General features: G+C 46.6%; 1 protein-coding gene across 3 annotated transcripts in view; it reads left to right on the top strand.

Annotated features, from left to right (window-relative positions):
• Positions 1–16,999, top strand: part of C2CD3 (C2 domain containing 3 centriole elongation regulator) — a 67,704-nt gene that overhangs the window by 16,788 nt on the left and 33,917 nt on the right. For all 3 annotated transcript variants that reach the window (XM_081197265.1, XM_081197264.1, XM_081197263.1), the window contains 10 exons: positions 881–1,102; positions 1,504–1,616; positions 2,937–3,055; positions 4,033–4,155; positions 6,084–6,569; positions 8,415–8,566; positions 12,153–12,396; positions 13,532–13,715; positions 15,306–15,492; positions 16,736–16,908. In XM_081197265.1, the coding sequence (XP_081053391.1) occupies positions 881–1,102; positions 1,504–1,616; positions 2,937–3,055; positions 4,033–4,155; positions 6,084–6,569; positions 8,415–8,566; positions 12,153–12,396; positions 13,532–13,715; positions 15,306–15,492; positions 16,736–16,908 (2,003 nt within the window). The remainder of the gene's footprint in view (positions 1–880; positions 1,103–1,503; positions 1,617–2,936; positions 3,056–4,032; positions 4,156–6,083; positions 6,570–8,414; positions 8,567–12,152; positions 12,397–13,531; positions 13,716–15,305; positions 15,493–16,735; positions 16,909–16,999) is intronic.

Here is a 16,999-nt window from a genome sequence, read left to right as displayed (position 1 = left end):
CATTAGTTAAAGTGGTGCTTCAGGTTAAGAACAGTTTCAGGTTAAGAACGGACCTCCAGAATGAATCAAGTACTTAACCCGAGGTACCACTGTACAGAGAAATATAAACAACCAAAATTACAAAAAAAATCCTTCATCATCATCATCATAATGATGAAAAAAGCTAAAAAAACTACAAAAAAAACCTAAGTGCATGGCATAGAACTTAAGCTATTATGGGAAAGAAAAAGGAAAGGAGGAGGAGGAGGAAAGAAAAAAAGGGAAAAAAGGAAAAAAAGAGGAAGATGAGCCAAAACACAAGAAGGCTCATCTATTGTATGCTTCCATCAAGGTCACAACAGATCATTATTCTTATCAATTCTCTCTATCTGCTGTTTGGTTGGTTTTAACTCCCTTTGGGTTGCCCTGGGCCAGAAAAATCAGTAACAAATTTAAGAAATAATAATAATGACATCACAACTCCTGATTTCCTCTGAACTTCAATTCAGTTCAGGTGTTTTTCCCTACACAGAATTGGTGCATTTGTATCAAAGGTGTGAGCATGCAAATTCATGGAGGATCAGACGATTAGTGGCTGCTCACAACAATGGCTAGGTACTATCTCCACTGTTGGAGACAGTACATAACTGAATGCCAGCTGCTGGGAATCACAGCTTCATAGGGTGCTATTGCACTCTGGTACTGCTTGCATGCCTCTTGTGAGTTGGCCACTTTGAAAACAGAGTGCTGGACTAGTTAGGCCACTGGTCTGATCCAGCGCAGGCTCCTCTTAGGTTCTTATGTGCAAGAGATGTAATAGAACAACTCCTTGGAGCACTTTTCTCTTTCCTTTTTATGAGGAAGGTTACCTTAGCCTGCTTGTTTGTATTCCCCTTCTCAGCCATTCTCCTGCTGGGCCACTTCCTCTTCATGATGAGGCTTCCATGGAAAATACAGAGGAAACACGAGCTGTCAACTTGAGTCTTGACAGACTGGCAGTGCTGGGCCGGGTCCGATTAGCTAGAGCAGTCGTGGAGAGCCTAAAGGTGCCCCCTGAAAACATCACTCCAGGCAAAAAACGATCAACTGGAAAGCCGCCCAGGCCAGCATTGGCCAAAAAGAGGTAATAATTCTTCCTTCTCACTTAGGGGCGAGGCCTGTAAGCTCATTGACTTGATCCAATCTCAGCAGGAATCATTAGAATCGTTCATTTTATCACAAGAGCAAAGATTTGGGGATGATGTAAAATCCCTGTTGATACCAAGTCAAATCCATTGGCCCATTTAGTTCTGTGCTGCCTCCACTAACTGGCAAATAGCTCTCCAAGATTTCAGGAAAGGGTGTTTCCGTGCATTTCATGGGGATCCCAGAGGTTGAATCCTGGACTTCCTGCATGCAAAGCTGTCACTCTACCGCTGAGCTTGAGCTCAGTGCCTTGTGTTGATGCCCTTTCCACTTTGGCCCATTATATTAAAAACAGTTGATTGATTCACCCAATACGCTTTCTGTTTCTCCCATTCACAGGACATTCTTTGTCGAGTTTCACTTTCCAGTGGGAGCTTCAAAGATTGGAGCAGGGCAGGCTGCCGTAACGACAGAAATAGTTCGGGTGGCGTCAAGTAAAATCTTGGGGGAAGGTAAGCCTTGCCTGGGGGAAAGGGGCCTTTTCTCCCATGGATGGGGCAGCTGATTGCATGGTGCCATGCCCAACACCACTTTCTGGTCCTGTCCTTTTAGGTGTAGCATCCATTTTGTCCTATGCCACACTGCACCTGGCACTTCCTCAAAATTCCAAATGTTCCCATTGACCCCAAAAGGCTGGCAGCCCCTGCTATGGGTGGAGAAAGGTGGTGGGATTGGGTCTTTCTGATAAGGAAAATAAGCTGTTCAGCTCCCCCCTCCCCCCCCAAAAAACACACAACTACAGTGGTACCTCGGGTTACATACACTCAGGTTACAGACTCCGCTAACCCAGAAATAGTACCTTGGGTTAAGAACTTTGCTTCAGGATGAGAACAGAAATCGTGCTCCAGCGGCGCGGCATTAGCTAAGGTGGGGCTTCAGGTTAAGAACAGTTTCAGGTTAAGTACGGACCTCCGGAACGAATTAACCTGAGGTACCACTGTAGAGGCAAAGGACTTTATAAGACAATTAGAAAATGAAGAGTGGCAGTCTAGTTAACTGGGATAGGATTTGTTGTTGCCGTTGTTTAGTCGTGTCTGACTCTTCGTGATCCCATGGACCAGAGCACACCAGGCACTCCTTTCTTCCACTGCCTCCTGCAGTTTGGTCAATAGGATTTAGTTACTAGTAAAGAAAGGGATCCGCTTCATGGATCGCTGCCTTGTTGTGGCGAAGGGGCTTGAATAACTCTAAGAAGCTATGAGCTATGCCGTGCAGGGCCACCCAAGACAGACAGGTCATAGCCGAGAGTTTAGATTACATGTGATCCACCTGGAGAAGGAACTGGCAAACCACTCCAGCATTTTGCCAACAAAACTCCATGGACGTCAAAAAGGAGAAGCTTTGAGAAGAAAGTGAGAGTTTCCAAGGCATGCTCTGGTTCGTGGGGTTATGGAAAGTCGAACATGACTAAGACGACTAAACAACAACAAAATGAAAGGGAGTGAAAGAATCTTTAGATAGTTAAGTGGGGGAAATTATTAATAAGGTTAATAAAAATGGATTTTAAATGCTGAAATCCTGGGAGACAGCCTCATAGACTTCCTTTGGAGTATATATGTATAGGATAGCACTGTAAATGCGAAAAGCCTAAATCTGCCAGAGAGGAATGGGGTAGTTAAGTAGTTAGTTCTGTTCTTCCTTCATTGTGCCTTTTCCCTCAAAAGCCTCCAGACACCCTTCTTCTGCCATATCCTTGAAATTTTGACTGAACATCTTTTTCTTCCCTCTTCCATCCCATCGGGCATCCAATCCCTGTCAATTTACCTTTCCAGTGGTGAAGTTTCAACAGCGGTACGTGTTCCCCGTTCACTTCAGTGGCACAATGATAACCCACTGGTGGAACTCGGACCTTGAGTTCCACGTCTACTCAAAACAAGGCACACAAAGAAAGGTATTCATTATTGTTTTTCTGGATGAAGCAGATTATCTAGACCCATTTCAAACCTACATTTAAGCCCTGCTTATGGGACTGCTGCTTATTAAGATCTGCAGCTAAGGCTTCACTCTTTGTCCCACCAGTGTTAGATGTCTGTGTGGTAAGAGCCAACAAGGAGACCTTTTCATGGGTTCCACTGCAACCCCTCCTTTGAGAGGCATAGCTTGGCATTCCGCTGGTGGAGGAGGGCAAAAATGCTTTTTCAGTTGGCTTTCAGCATATTAATTAGGTTTAAATGGATATTTTAAACCTTGTCTGCTTATAGATACCCTTTGTAGACCTGTGTGTAATTTGTGATATATTTTTTTAATAAGTTTTGTTTCGTAATTTAATTTTTTTGTTTTACTGTTAGCGACTTAGAGCACTATTTTGTCAGAAAGCCGGGATTTGAATGTTCTTAATGCCGTATTGGCCTGAAAATAAGCCTCACTCCCCCCCCCCCCAATTCTGACCATGAAAAGTGCGGCTTATATTCGCAACCTTACGGTATGCAGCCAGGAGCGCGGGGCAAACAGCGCCAGGAGTGCGAGAAAGTGGCACCCGCCCTGTGCATAGTCCCCCATCCTCTCCCCCAAGGCCAGTAAGGGAGCCAGCAAGGAAGGGGAAAGGCCGCCGGAAACTCACCCCCCCCCCCCAAGTATGCAGCCAGGAGCAGCGAGGAATGGAGAGGCTTATATTTGAGTATTTTTTCCTCCCCCCCTCCAATTTTAAATGTGTGGCTTATATTTGGGTGCGGCTTATATTCGGGCTAGTACAGTACTTATATTTTCTTATTGATTACTTTTCCTTGAAGACCTTGGCAGAACCCCAGCCCCCAAACCCTACCAGAGGTTTTACGACCATGAGCACAATACAGTATAGATTATGTAATATTGAAAAGTGAAATGCGCAATATTACCCTCTCCTTCCCCATTGTGTTCTCCTGTCTTCAGCCCCTGCTGATTGGCTCAGCCGTTTTCCCGCTGCGAGACATAATTCAGTCTGAACAACTAACGGTCAGCCGTGAACTGCCTGTGAAAGAAGTCGGAGATCCAGCCCAGCTGGGGCCTTTGAAGGTATACACAACCTGCTTCTATACTGTTCTACACACAGGTAGCTTGTCTTAATGCAACACTTAGGTGTCATACACTCTCATCATTGAACTATTCGGAACTGGCATTGTTCTTGTTGGGTGTTAATGGCATATCAGGATATATTCTATGCCGAGGATTTGCCTTGGCTTTTGTGCTTTAGTTAGCACTGGGTGAGCCCCTGCCCTGTAGCCTTTGGGAATTGGATATTTTTTTACTGTGAAATCTTATCAGTAGCTTCCTTTTCTCTGCTCCTCTCAGTTTCATGACGAATACAGTGGTACCTCCTGTTGTGGACGGGATCTGTTCCGGAGGTCCGGTCAGATCCCAAGGTTTCTACAACCTGAGGACCACTTTTGCGCATGTGCGTACGGCGAAACCCGGTAAATATACTTCGGGTTTGCCACGTGCACATCCCGAAGTTTACGTAACCAGAGGCAGGAGGTACGACTGTACCGCCTGAATCTGTGAGGGCATGAATTGCCCACAGGTTTGTTGCCAAAGGAGGCTAAAGAATTGGCTTGTATCGTTGCCTCTTGCTTTGGCCATGGAAATTTTTTTGGGAGGCTGCTTTCTGCATTGGAGCTCATTCAGGTGTCAGGTTTACATCTGGGAAGAGAAGGACCCCAGCTCATTCCCAAACAAAGACCTCCTATATTTATATCTAGAGTATTTATTATATCTAGACTAAAGCAGTCACCTAATGGTGGGAATATGTATTGAGTGGCTGTGCTGGGTACTGCTCAGTTTTTTAGGGCCACCGCCATTCCTGACCCTTTGCTTTCCAGGCCTGTTGCAGGTGATTTTTGCTCTTTTTCTTATTCACCACTGTGAGGTCTGTTGCCTGCTAATCATGCATATGGGGTTGGAGATGAAAGTGGGGATTGGAGGGATGGTTCCTGATGTCACCAAGGTGCTAAGGCAGTGGAAAACAGAGTGTTTCCCTTGGGGGCAAGCAGATTGGGGGTTGTTTCTCAGAATGTCTGCTGAAGAAGCTTTCCATATTGCAGAGGGTTCTGGGGCATCTTTCAAGGTCCACACTGGCAAGAGCTGCCTGGACTCTTACTGTACCTCTTCTAAGTGGATGGTCCAACCCAGAACAAACTTGTCTCTGCTGTTACTGATTGTCTGGGTGGTCGGTGGGGAGGGGTGTCACCACACCCCTGTCCTCCCATCAGCAGTGTTGCAATGCTTACTGAGAAGGGCAAGGTATCAGGTAGGTCAGCGCAGTGCAAGTGCAGTAGCAAGAATGACAGATTAGCTCCGCTGCTGCACTTTTGCACTGTGCCAGCCTCCCCGGGGCTTTGACCCTCTCCCACCCGGGAAGTGCAATGATGCCACCGACTGGAGCCCATTGGTGCACTGGTTCTCTTTCCTGTTGCGCGTGCACACACACACACACACACACACACACACACACTGATTTTGCTATTGAGGAAGAAGCCCTACAAAGCTAATAATAATAATAATAATAATAATAATAATAATAATAATAATAATAATAATAATTTATTATTTATACGCCGCCCATCTGGCTGGGTTTCCCCAGCCACTCTGGGTGGCTTCCAACAAAACACTAAAATACAACAACCTATTAAACATTAAAAGCTTTCCTAAACAGGGCTGCCTTCAGATGTTTGGTAGTTATTTTTCTCTTTGACATCTGGTGGGAGGGCATTCCACAGGGTGGGTGTCACTACCGAGAAGGCCCTCTGCCTGGTTCCCTGTAACTTGGCTTCTCGCAGCGAAGGAACCACCAGAAGGCCCTCGGCGCTGGACCTCAGTGTCCGGGAAGAACGATGGAGGTGGAGACATCATGGTTCACAGGAACAGAGTTTGAAAAGCACAGCTGCAGAAGGTTGTGCTCTCAACAGACAGCAGGTAACGCGTTATTTCTAACTTTCTTGCGGCAGGTGTCATTGGAACTTGCAGCTGATAATAAAGATTTCTCCAGCACCAGTGCCAAGGCAGCGAATGGGGCACCACAAGCTCCAGTTCACGCCATCAGGAGTCCCGGAGTCAAGTTTCAAGAAGTTGGCAGGAGCACCACTCCTGCTGGAAGCCCCCCAGTCTTGAAGCAAACTAATTGCCAGCTCCCAAAGAGGAGCCAAGAGTCTTCACCTGCAGTATCAGAAAGGGCCAACGTTGGTGTGAGTCAGCTGCCAGTCCCCATGCCCGTCTCCCGTAACCTCCTGAACCAGCTGTGTGCATCAGAAGAAGGAGGTTTGCTGCTGCACGTACTCTTGATGGTCCCAGAAGGGAAGGTCTTTGTTCCCAAAGACGCTGGATTTCATGGCTCTTGTAACGTGTATCTAAACTGCAAGCTCTTCAGCACAGAAGAAGCCACAAGGTCTGCTGTGATATGGGGGACCACAGAACCCATCTTCCAGTTTTCTCAGGCAAGCTTCAGTTTTTTCATGTGCGCAGTAATCCTGGTAACATTAGTTCCTCCTCAGTGTTTAACGTCACGTCCTTAAAATTGTGAGGTCAGAGAACAAAATACAGGCCCAAAACTTTTATTATTTGCCCACTGCTTTACAGCAGGAGGGCCAGTTTCTGTATTCTAAAGTAGTTGTCAGACTTGCCAGGAGGCAGAATGTGTTTTGCTGCCCTTCATAATCATAATAAAAATTTATTATTTATACCCCGCCCATCTGCCTGGGTTTCCCCAGCCACTCTGAGCAGCTTCCAACTGAATATCAAAAACAATACAGCATCAGACATTAAAAAACTTCCCTAAACAGGGCTGCCTCCAGATGTCTTTTAAAAGTAAAATAGTTGTTTATTTCCTTGACATCTGCTGGGAGGGCGTTTCACAGGGCAAGCGTCACTACCAAGAAGGCCCTCTGCCTGGTTCGTGTAACCTCACTTCTCGCAGCGAGGGAACTGCCAGAAGGCCCTCGGCACTGGACCTCAGTGTTTGGGCTGGATGATGGGGGTGGAGACGCTGCTTCAGGTATACAGGTATTCTTAGCTGGCTTGACCCTATAATTAAAGCTGCCCAATTCCCAGCAGCAAAGGACGTCTCAGTCATGAGTCAGACCCCACCTATATCCAGTTCTGGGCACTGGAGTTTAAGAAAGATATTGAGAAGCTGGAATGTGTGCAGCTGAAGGCAGCCAGGATGACAAAGTGTCTGGAAAACAAACTTTCTGAGGGTGTTGGGGATGTTTAGCCTGGCGAAGAAAAGACTGGGAGGTGGTATGAAAGCCTTCTTCAGATATCTGAAGGGCTGTCATTTGGAGGATGGAGCAGGCTTGTTCGGGTGAGATTACAATTACAAGAAATGAGATCCTGACTAAACATTAGGAAGAACTTTCTGACAGCAAGAGCTGTTTGAAAGCGGATCAGTCTCTTTTGGGAGGCTGTGGACTCCCCTTCCTTTGAGCTTCTCCAGCAGAGGTTGGATTTCCATCCGTTGGGGATTCTCCAGCTGCGATTCCTGCATTGCAGGGGGTTGGACTGTAACCATTGGGTTCCCTGCCCACTTTTCAATTCTGTGATTCTCTGTGTGCTCAGACATGCCCAGGTCACCCACATACAGAACCCCACGAGAGACCAAATATTAAAGTGTGCGAAACGCATCTTTTATGGGGCAGCCTAGAACAGGGGTAGGCACACTGAGGCCCAGAGGCTGGATCCGGCCCAATCGCCTTCTCAATCTGGCCTGCAGACGGTCCGGGAATCAGCGTGTTCTTACATGAACAGAATATGTCCTTTTATTTAAAATGCATCTCTGGGTTATTTGTGGGGCCTGCCTGGTGTTTTCACATGAGTAGAATGTGTCCTTTTATTTAAAATGCATCTCTGGGTTATTTGTGGGGCATAGGAATTCGTTCATCCCCCCCCCCCAAAAAAAAATAGTCTGGCCCCCCACAAGGTCTGAGGCACAGTGGACTGGCCCCCTGCTGAAAAAGTTTGCTGACCCCTGGCCTAGAACATCACTAAACAAAATTAAGTTTTGAAACTCGTTTTCTTTTCCTCACAAGGAAAACTTGTCAGCAAACATTTTACCTGCAACTTAATCAAACCTGGTAAGCTTGCAAGGGGACTTAATTCCCCCCCCCCCCCGTTAGCTGTATTGGGTCCAAGGACAGTTTACTGTGGATTTGCTGGTTTACATGCCGTCCTCTTTATTTTTATATTTGCAAAGGCTGAGATGAAGGGCTGTGTGTGTGTGTGTGTGTGTGTGTGTGTGTGTGTAGGCCTGCTTCTCTGATCAAAGAGTCTGATCAAATCTCTAGGTAACTCCTATTTCACTGACATCAAAACATCTGGAGAGGCTGAAGAACAACGTGATGGTCATAGAAGCCTGGAACAAGGTGTGCATTCCAGGAGGAGACGCCCTGCTAGGACTGGTGAAGCTTCCACTGCATCAGTTCTACGTTTCATTCAAGTAAAAACTCATTCTTTGTTTTTAAAATTGTTTTTATTTTACTGTGTTGTGGCATATTTACTCAGTTTTCTTTTTTCGGGAACACTGATAATGCCCCACCACCAAGTCAGATTAAAAAACCGAAAATCACTTCCAGGCAGTGATTTTTAATTTCCATCCCTAACTTGGGCTACACATGATATATTGCTGTGAGTTCATCCTGAAGTAAGCTAAGGGGCAGTATACTGCACAAAACATCCACCACCCAGTTTGCTTTGATTCATTTGTTTCTTTCATTTCTTATCTATATAATCTAAATAAAAACAAAAACAGAGAAAGAGAAAAGAGTCTTCTCCCAAAACTAGTTGTTAACCCTTGTCTCACACAGAAAGCCATGGACCCTCTCAGCTCTCACTGGGAGCTTTCCGTCCTTATCATCATCATCACTTTTAATTTGTATACCGCCTTTCTATCTTACAATATTCAAGGCGGTTTACAAGCCGAAGAAACAAAGAATGTACACCTTATAACAATACAAAAATGTGATAATAAAACGGCTTTAAAATAAGCAATCTACATCAAATAAAGCTCCACATTCATTAGAATAATATAGAATAATAATATCAGCATATAAAAATTAAACAGAAACCCACTCTTAACAATTGCAATAAATAATTTCGAAACTACAGTGGTACCTCGCAAGACGAAAAACCCAGAAGACGAAAGAGTTTTCCGTTTTTTGAGTCGTTCCGCAAGACGAATTTCCCTATGGGCTTGCTTCGCAAGACGAAACATCTTGCGAGTTCTTGCGAGTTTGTTTCCTTTTTCTTAAAGCCGCTAAGCCGTTAATAGCCGCTAAGCCGCTAATAGCCGTGCTTCGCAAGACGAAAAAACCGCGAGACGAAGAGACTCGCAGAACGGATTAATTTCGTCTTGCGAGGCACCACTGTACAATCAATAAAACAACGGCAAGCCACAGTGCACAAAATAATACAATACAACTTGAGAAGCAGAGACTGGAGGGTGGGGTAAGGTAGGTGGAAGAAGGCCTTGCCTGATGGAGTCTCTCCCCTCACAGGTCTTCCTCCAGGACCAGCTTCCTTATGAGGACTCCCAGGGCCAGGGGGTGGGGTCTCTCACCCTGGAAGGCCTTCCCTGCCTCTCACTCACAGGGTCCTGCCACCAACCACCTGCCACCTTCACGTGCGAGTAATCCTTGGACTCCGGTTTCTTGCATTTCTCACCCACTTTTCCCCCTGAGGTTCCAGGGTGTGGCACATAAACTGAAAACACAATCACAGAAAGATTGAGTGGGAATTTGAGCCAAGGGGACTGAGAGTCTAGGGTCAAATGTGGCCCTTTGTTCTTCCTAGCCCCTTGGCACACTGTCAGGACACACACACTAGCAAGGCCATCGCTCCATGCCCTCCTCAAGTGCTTTTGACTGCCTTGGCTGCCCTTGAACTGTCATTCAATTTGCTTTGACAAATGATGGAGGGAATTCCAGCGGTGAGTAAAATTCATCTGGCTGGAACGTGCCCTACCATACAAAAACAAATCATAACTTCATCCACTCTTGCCTTCCACCGCTCCTGTATGACATGCAGCCACCGTTGGAAAGGTTGCCCATCAGAAAATACGACCCTAAAGCTGGAAAAGTTCCCCCTGTCCCCAGACTTACGCTCGCCCCAGGTATCCAGCACAATTCAGATGAGTGATGAGGCCTTGAAGGCTCACAGATCAGATTAAGTATGCAGCTTGCTTAAGCAGAGAGTCTAGGAACTGCAGCATGAACTACAGAATATACAGTGGTGCCCCGCAAGACGAATGCCTCGCAAGACGGAAAACTCGCTAGACGAAAGAGTTTTCCGTTTTGGAGGTGCTTCGCAAAACGAATTTCCTATGGGCTTGCTTCGCAAGACGACAATGTCTTGCGAGTTCCTGCTGGGTTTCCCCCCCCCCTTTTTCTAAGCAGCTAAGCCGCTTATCAGCTGATCCGATCAGCAGATAAGCCGCTAATAGCGCTAACCCGCTAATCCGTCAATGGGCTTGCTTCGCAAGACGAAAAAACCGCTAGACAAAGAGAATCACAGAACGGATTCTTTTCGTCTTGCGAGGCACCACTGTACAGTGGTACCTTGGGATACATACGCTTCAAGTTACAGACGCTTCAGGTTACAGACTCGGCTAACCCAGAAATAGTACCTTGGGTTAAGAACTTTGCTTCAGGATGAGAACAGAAATCGTGCTCCGGCGGCAGGAGGCCCCATTAGCTAAAGTGGTGCTTCAGGTTAAGAACAGTTTCAGGTTAAGAACAGACCTCCGGAACGAATTAAGTACCGTATTTTTTGCTCTATAAGACTCACTTTTTGCCTCCTAAAAAGTAAGGGGAAATGTGTGTGCGTCTTATGGAGCGAATGCAGGCTGCGCAGCTATCCCAGAAGCCAGAACAGCAAGAGGGATTGCTGCTTTCGCTGCGCAGCGATCCCTCTTGCTGTTCTGGCTTCTGGGATTCAGAATATTTTTTTTTCTTGTTTTCCTCCTCCAAAAACTAGGTGCGTCTTGTGGTCTGTTGCGTCTTATAGAGCGAAAAATGCGGTACAGTGGTGCCCCGCAAGACGAATGCCTCGCAAGACGGAAAACCCGCTAGACGAAAGGGTTTTCCGTTTTGGAGGTGCTTCGCAAAACGAATTTCCTATGTGCTTGCTTCACAAGACGAAAATGTCTTGCGAGTTCCTGCGGTTTTTCCCCCCTCCCCCCCTTTTCCCCAAGCCGCTAAGCCGCTTATCAGCTGATCCTAAGCCGCTAAGCCGCTTAACAGCTGATCCGCTAAGCCGCTTATCAGCTGATCCGCTAAGCCGCTAAACCACTTATCAGCTGATCCGCTAAGCCCGCTAAGCCGCTAAGCTGTCAATGGGCTTGCTTCGCAAGACGAAAAAACCGCAAGACGAAGAGACTCGCGGAACGGATTCTTTTCGTCTTGCGAGGCACCACTGTACTTAACCCAAGGTACCACTGTAATCTCACATGTCAAATTCATAGAAGCCCAGCTTTCCTGCATTTTAAAATGCCTGGCCTCCATGAAAAAGTTGCCGGTCTCTGCTAAAGGCGAAGGTGGCAAGGAGATTCACTGGTAGGGAAATTGGACTCTTCTGCATGTTTTAGTTAGTTAATTCACCACTTCATGCATCAACAGGAATCGCTACGCAGTTTACATAGAATCATAGAATCATAGAATCATAGAGTTGGAAGAGACCACAAGGGCCATCGAGTCCAACCCCCTGCCAAGCAGGAAACACCATCAGAGCACTCCTGACATATGGTTGTCAAGCCTCTGCTTAAAGACCTCCAAAGTAGGAGACTCCACCACACTCCTTGGCAGCAAATTCCACTGTCGAACAGCTCTTACTGTCAGGAAGTTCTTCCTCATGTTTAGGTGGAATCTTCTTTCTTGTAGTTTGGATCCATTGCTCCGTGTTCGCTTCTCTGGAGCAGCAGAAAACAACCTTTCTCCCTCCTCTATGTGACATCCTTTTATATATTTGAACATGGCTATCATATCACCCCTTAACCTCCAGCATGACTGTCTCCCTCCCTCCCTTCCCAGGGACCCCAAGATATCCAGCCTGCTGCTTCAGGCTCAGTATCCGGTGCTGGCTGTAGATGGCTCCATGCCCGTGGTGGACGTCTTCACCGGCAGCAAAAAGGGGAGCCTGAAGGTCATTCTGGCCATGGGCTCCGCGGAGCAGATCGCGGCACTGCAGAGGCTCAAGAACGAGGAAGGAATGGCACCTCCTGTGGCAATGCGCCCTCCACATGCTCTGGACTCTCTTGCCATGCCTCTTCCAAAGGTATTTCCATCAAACATATCTTTGTGTTTGCTGAGGCTGCCCCCAAAATTAGCACTTTTTCCGCCTAGAGCAGGCGTAGGCAAACTCGTCCCTCCAGATGTTTTGGGACTACAACTCCCATCATCCCTGACCACTGGCCCTGTTAGCTAGGGATGATGGGAGTTGTAGTCCCAAAACATCTGGAGGGCCAAGTTTGCCTGTGCCTGGCCTAGAGACCCACCAGAGACCGCACCTGGCTGTGTCTCCAAGAGCTTTGTCCTTGCGGTGGTGTTGATGGGGAAGGAGTGTAGAACATTTAAAGTGTGTATGTGTGTGTGTTGTGTTTATATGTCAGTGACTGTCTTACAGGTGTGGCAAACCTGCGGTATAGCTGTGAGATCACTATACCAAATACACACCCACTCAACCACTTTAGTTTGCAGAAATGGGGTTGTTGCAAGTGCCACACAAAATCACTCCGCATTTGTGAGCAATCAGTCTTTTAGTGCAATAGCATCTACTCTCTGGAACTCCCTGCCTCAGGGAATAAGTCAGGTGCCTTTGCGGTACCTCTCTTGGGCACGTTTTGAACCTTTGTGTTCAGACAATCCTACCCAGATGTTTAGAAAACTGAAGCGAGCTTTAATGGTTTCAAATATTGTTGTTTGTTCTTTTCATTACCTTCTTTTCGTAAGCCGCTTTGAGGTTTTGTTTTGCTTTCACAGTCAGCTGATGTATAATTTTTATGAAATAAATAATGATGGTGGGTTATTACCCCAAGCCTAATCTGCGGGTTGCCATCTGATTGTATTTTATTCTAATCCTGATCTGATTTTAGGATGTATTTTAATTGATTGCCTGATCTTATGTTGGTTTATACATTTGATGTTAGCCGCTCTCAGCCCAGTTTTGGCCGGGGAGGGCGGGGTATAAATAATAATAATAATAATAATAATTGTTATTGTTATTATTGTTATTATTGTTATTATTGTTGTTGTTGTTGTTATTATTATTATTATTATTATTATTATTATTATTATTATTATTACATGCCCAGAACATGCTGAGATTGGGCATTTTGTTCACCAGAGATGGGGACTCTCCCCCCACAGGGATTCCCCTCTTTCACAGGGATTCCATTTTGTCTATTATTTAGTGGTCAGGCAGAGAAAAGGAAGGGATGATGGAGCACATTTTTGAGATCCACATTGAGAGCGTCAAAGGGCTCACTCCCCTCCAGTCCACAGTCTGGGGAGAGGCTGACTGTTACGTGCAGTACTACTTTCCCGTTCAGGAGTCGGAGTCGGACGTACTGCGTGGGACAGAGTTCTGTGAGAATGGTAAGTGCTGTTTGTCAATCAGGATATTCTGGGTGCTCTTCCCAACTTCTGAACCGAACTGGCTAGAGTGCCATGGTGATCGACAAACACGTATTTGAGCTTCCAAAATGAAATAGGACCAGCAGTGGCTTGCTTGCCAGGGCTTTGCTCTCACTGACGGCGACTGGTTTTACACTCAAGGCACCTGCCTCCTCTCCTGTTTGGAAGGTAATTGGACAGGATTGGAGCATGGAACCTCTTCCTGGCTAGCTTGCACATGAGAATGTTGCCAGAAAACTGAGTTATTGCCTGCTGGCCTTCCCAGGGTGCAGCGCTCCCATATCCGATATACTGTATGTTCCGCTGCTCTACCCCTTCAGCTGAATGTAGAAAGTGGCCAAGAGACAGGAAGTGACAGCTGCAAGCATCCCAACCTGCTGAACGTCATTTTCAGCCCGAGTCAACGTGCTGGATGAGCAAGGGCCCACAAACATGCCAGACTGAGCTTAGAAACTGGTAACTGGGAGTGGCCGTCAAGACCACATAACACCAGTCTTGAAAGACCTACACTGGCTCCCAGTACGTTTCCGAGCACAATTCAAAGTATTGGTGCTGACCTTTAAAGCCCTAAACGGCCTTGGTCCAGTAGACCTGAAGGAGCGTCTCCACCCCCATCATTCTGAGGGGTCCAGCTCTGAGGGCCTTCTGGCGGTTCCCTCCCTGTGAGAAGGGAGGTTACAGGGAATCAGGCAGAGGGCCTTCTCGGTAGTGGCACCCGCCCTGTGGAACGCCCTCCCACCAGATGTCAAAGAGAAAAACAACGACCAGATTTTTAGAAGACATCTGAAGGCAGCCCTGTTTAGGGAAGCTTTTAATGTTTAATAGGTTACAGTGGTGCCCCGCAAGACGAATGCCTCGCAAGACGGAAAACTCGCTAGACGAAAGAGTTCCGTTTTGGAGGTGCTTCGCAAAACGAATTTCCTATGGGCTTGCTTTGCAAGACGACAATGTCTTGCGAGTTCCTGCTGGTTTTTTCCCCTCCCCCCCCTTTTTCTAAGCCGCTAAGCCGCTCATCAGCTGATCCGATCAGCAGATAAGCCACTAAAAGCCGCTAATAGCGCTAATCCGCTAATCCTTCAATGGACTTGCTTCGCAAGACGAAAAAACCGCTAGACGAAGAGAATCGCAGAACGGATTCTTTTCGTCTTGCGAGGCACCACTGTATTGTATTTTAATATTCCATTGGAAGCCACCCAGAGTGGCTGGAGAAACCCAGCCAGATGGGCGGGATATAAATAATACATTATTATTATTATTATTATTATTATTATTATATATTATTATATATAATAATATATATTATAATATTATAATATATAATATTATAATATATTATTTTACTATTATTATTATTATTATTATTATTATTATTATTATTGAAACAAGCTAGGACCCAATATGAATGCCCAAAGAGGCCTAATGTGAATGACGGCCGTAGGAACAGCCTTGGGTCCTCTTGGCTAGTGAGTGGGCTTGGGTCAGTGTTGGGTGGCACGTGGGTCCTTGTCCCTTGCATCACAGGTCTTTTCTGGCTTTGCTTTACCCCCTCAGGCCTTGTGTTAAAGCCTTTCCGCTCGACAACCACCTTGTGCGTCCCTGACCCCAACTTTGGCGACGAGCGTCATCACTCCTTGATGGTCCCTGCTGATGTCCCTGTCCAAAGGCTGCTGCTCAGCTCTTTCTCTGCCCAGGGCTTAGGAGGAGGAGGAGGAGGGATCCAGTTTGAAATCTGGTGCAGGTATTTCTTTTGGCGTCCCTCACCATCCCTACAATGCCCCTTGCTTAGCAGCACACGCAGCCAAGGCAAACACCCACCTCTCCTTTCTTCTGGCGTCAAGTCATGGTTAGGCCCATGGCCCAGTAGACCTGAAGGAGCGTCTCCACCTCCATCATTCTGCCCAGACACTGAGGTCCAGCTCCAAGGGCCTTCTGGCGGTTCCCTCCCTGTGAGAAGCCAAGCTACAGGGAACCAGGCAGAGGGCCTTCTCGGTGGTGGCGCCCGCCCTGTGGAATGTCCTCCCACCAGATGTCAAAGAGAAAAAAAACTACCAAACTTTGAAGGCAGCCCTGTTTAGGGAAGCTTTTAATGTTTAATAGGTTATTGTATTTTAGTGTTTTGTTGGAAGCCGCCCGGAATTGCTGGGGTAACCCAGCCAGATAGGCGGGGTATAAATAATAAATAATAATAATAATAATAATTATTATTATTATTATTATTATTATTGTTATTATTATTATAGGATGACCATGCGAAGGATCCTCCTCAAAGCAGGGCACAGAAAGTCCTAAAAGAATTGAGTCCTCAGTACTTGAGCTCTTCACTCTCAGAATTATCCCTTTCAGACTCATTTCTTTGACCCTGTAACAAAACCTTAAGAGTTTGCATGCAACTGGGCCAGGTGATGAGAGAGGCCCTTTCCCCCTGAGACCCTGGAGAGCAGCTGCCAGTCACACCAGGCAGCCTTGCTTTAGAATCATAGAATCATAGAGTTGGAAGAGACCACAAGGGCCATCGAGTCCAACCCCCTGCCAAGCAGGAAACACCATCAGAGCACTCCTGACATATGGTTGTCAAGCCTCTGCTTAAAGACCTCCAAAGAAGGAGACTCCACCACACTCCTTGGCAGCAAATTCCACTGTCAAACAGCTCTTACTGTCAGGAAGTTCTTCCTAATGTTTAGGTGGAATCTTCTTTCTTGTAGTTTGGATCCATTGCTCCGTGTCCGCTTCTCTGGAGCAGCAGAAAACAACCTTTCTCCCTCCTCTATGTGACATCCTTTTATATCTTTGAACATGGCTATCATATCACCCTTTAGATGGACAGGGAGTATGGCCTGGCATAAGCCAGCTTCCTATGACTGGGGCTGTTGGGATACAGTACATGGCTGCATTTGCCTTGGTGGGCCACATGATGCTGCCCTAGCAGGCTCCTCTTTGCATTCAAAAGGGTTTACCCCTAACATTTACTTCTCTTCTTGTAGGTATTACTACCCCAACGTCCGAGACCAGATGGTAGCCAGGGGGACCTTGCCGCTGTCCCGCCTGTGTGCCATGGTGACCATGCAATACCGAGAGGAAGTGGGCATGCAGACCTTCAGTCTACCCTTAATCCCAAGGACTGAGAGTACAGGGGAACCCCATCCCCGTTCCTCAGGTAACAGAAGACATTGGCCCAGAGCAAGTCTGGAGTTTGGTCAGGTTTTACTGTACCAGAGTGTAAGGCATAATTTTTCAGGACTTTAAAT

This window comes from Podarcis bocagei (assembly GCF_964188305.1).
Source record: "Podarcis bocagei genome assembly, chromosome: 6".
Classification (NCBI taxonomy): Eukaryota; Metazoa; Chordata; class Lepidosauria; order Squamata; family Lacertidae; genus Podarcis; species Podarcis bocagei.
The sequence above is the reverse complement of the archived record's forward strand: the minus strand, read 5'-3'. Positions and strand labels throughout refer to the sequence as shown.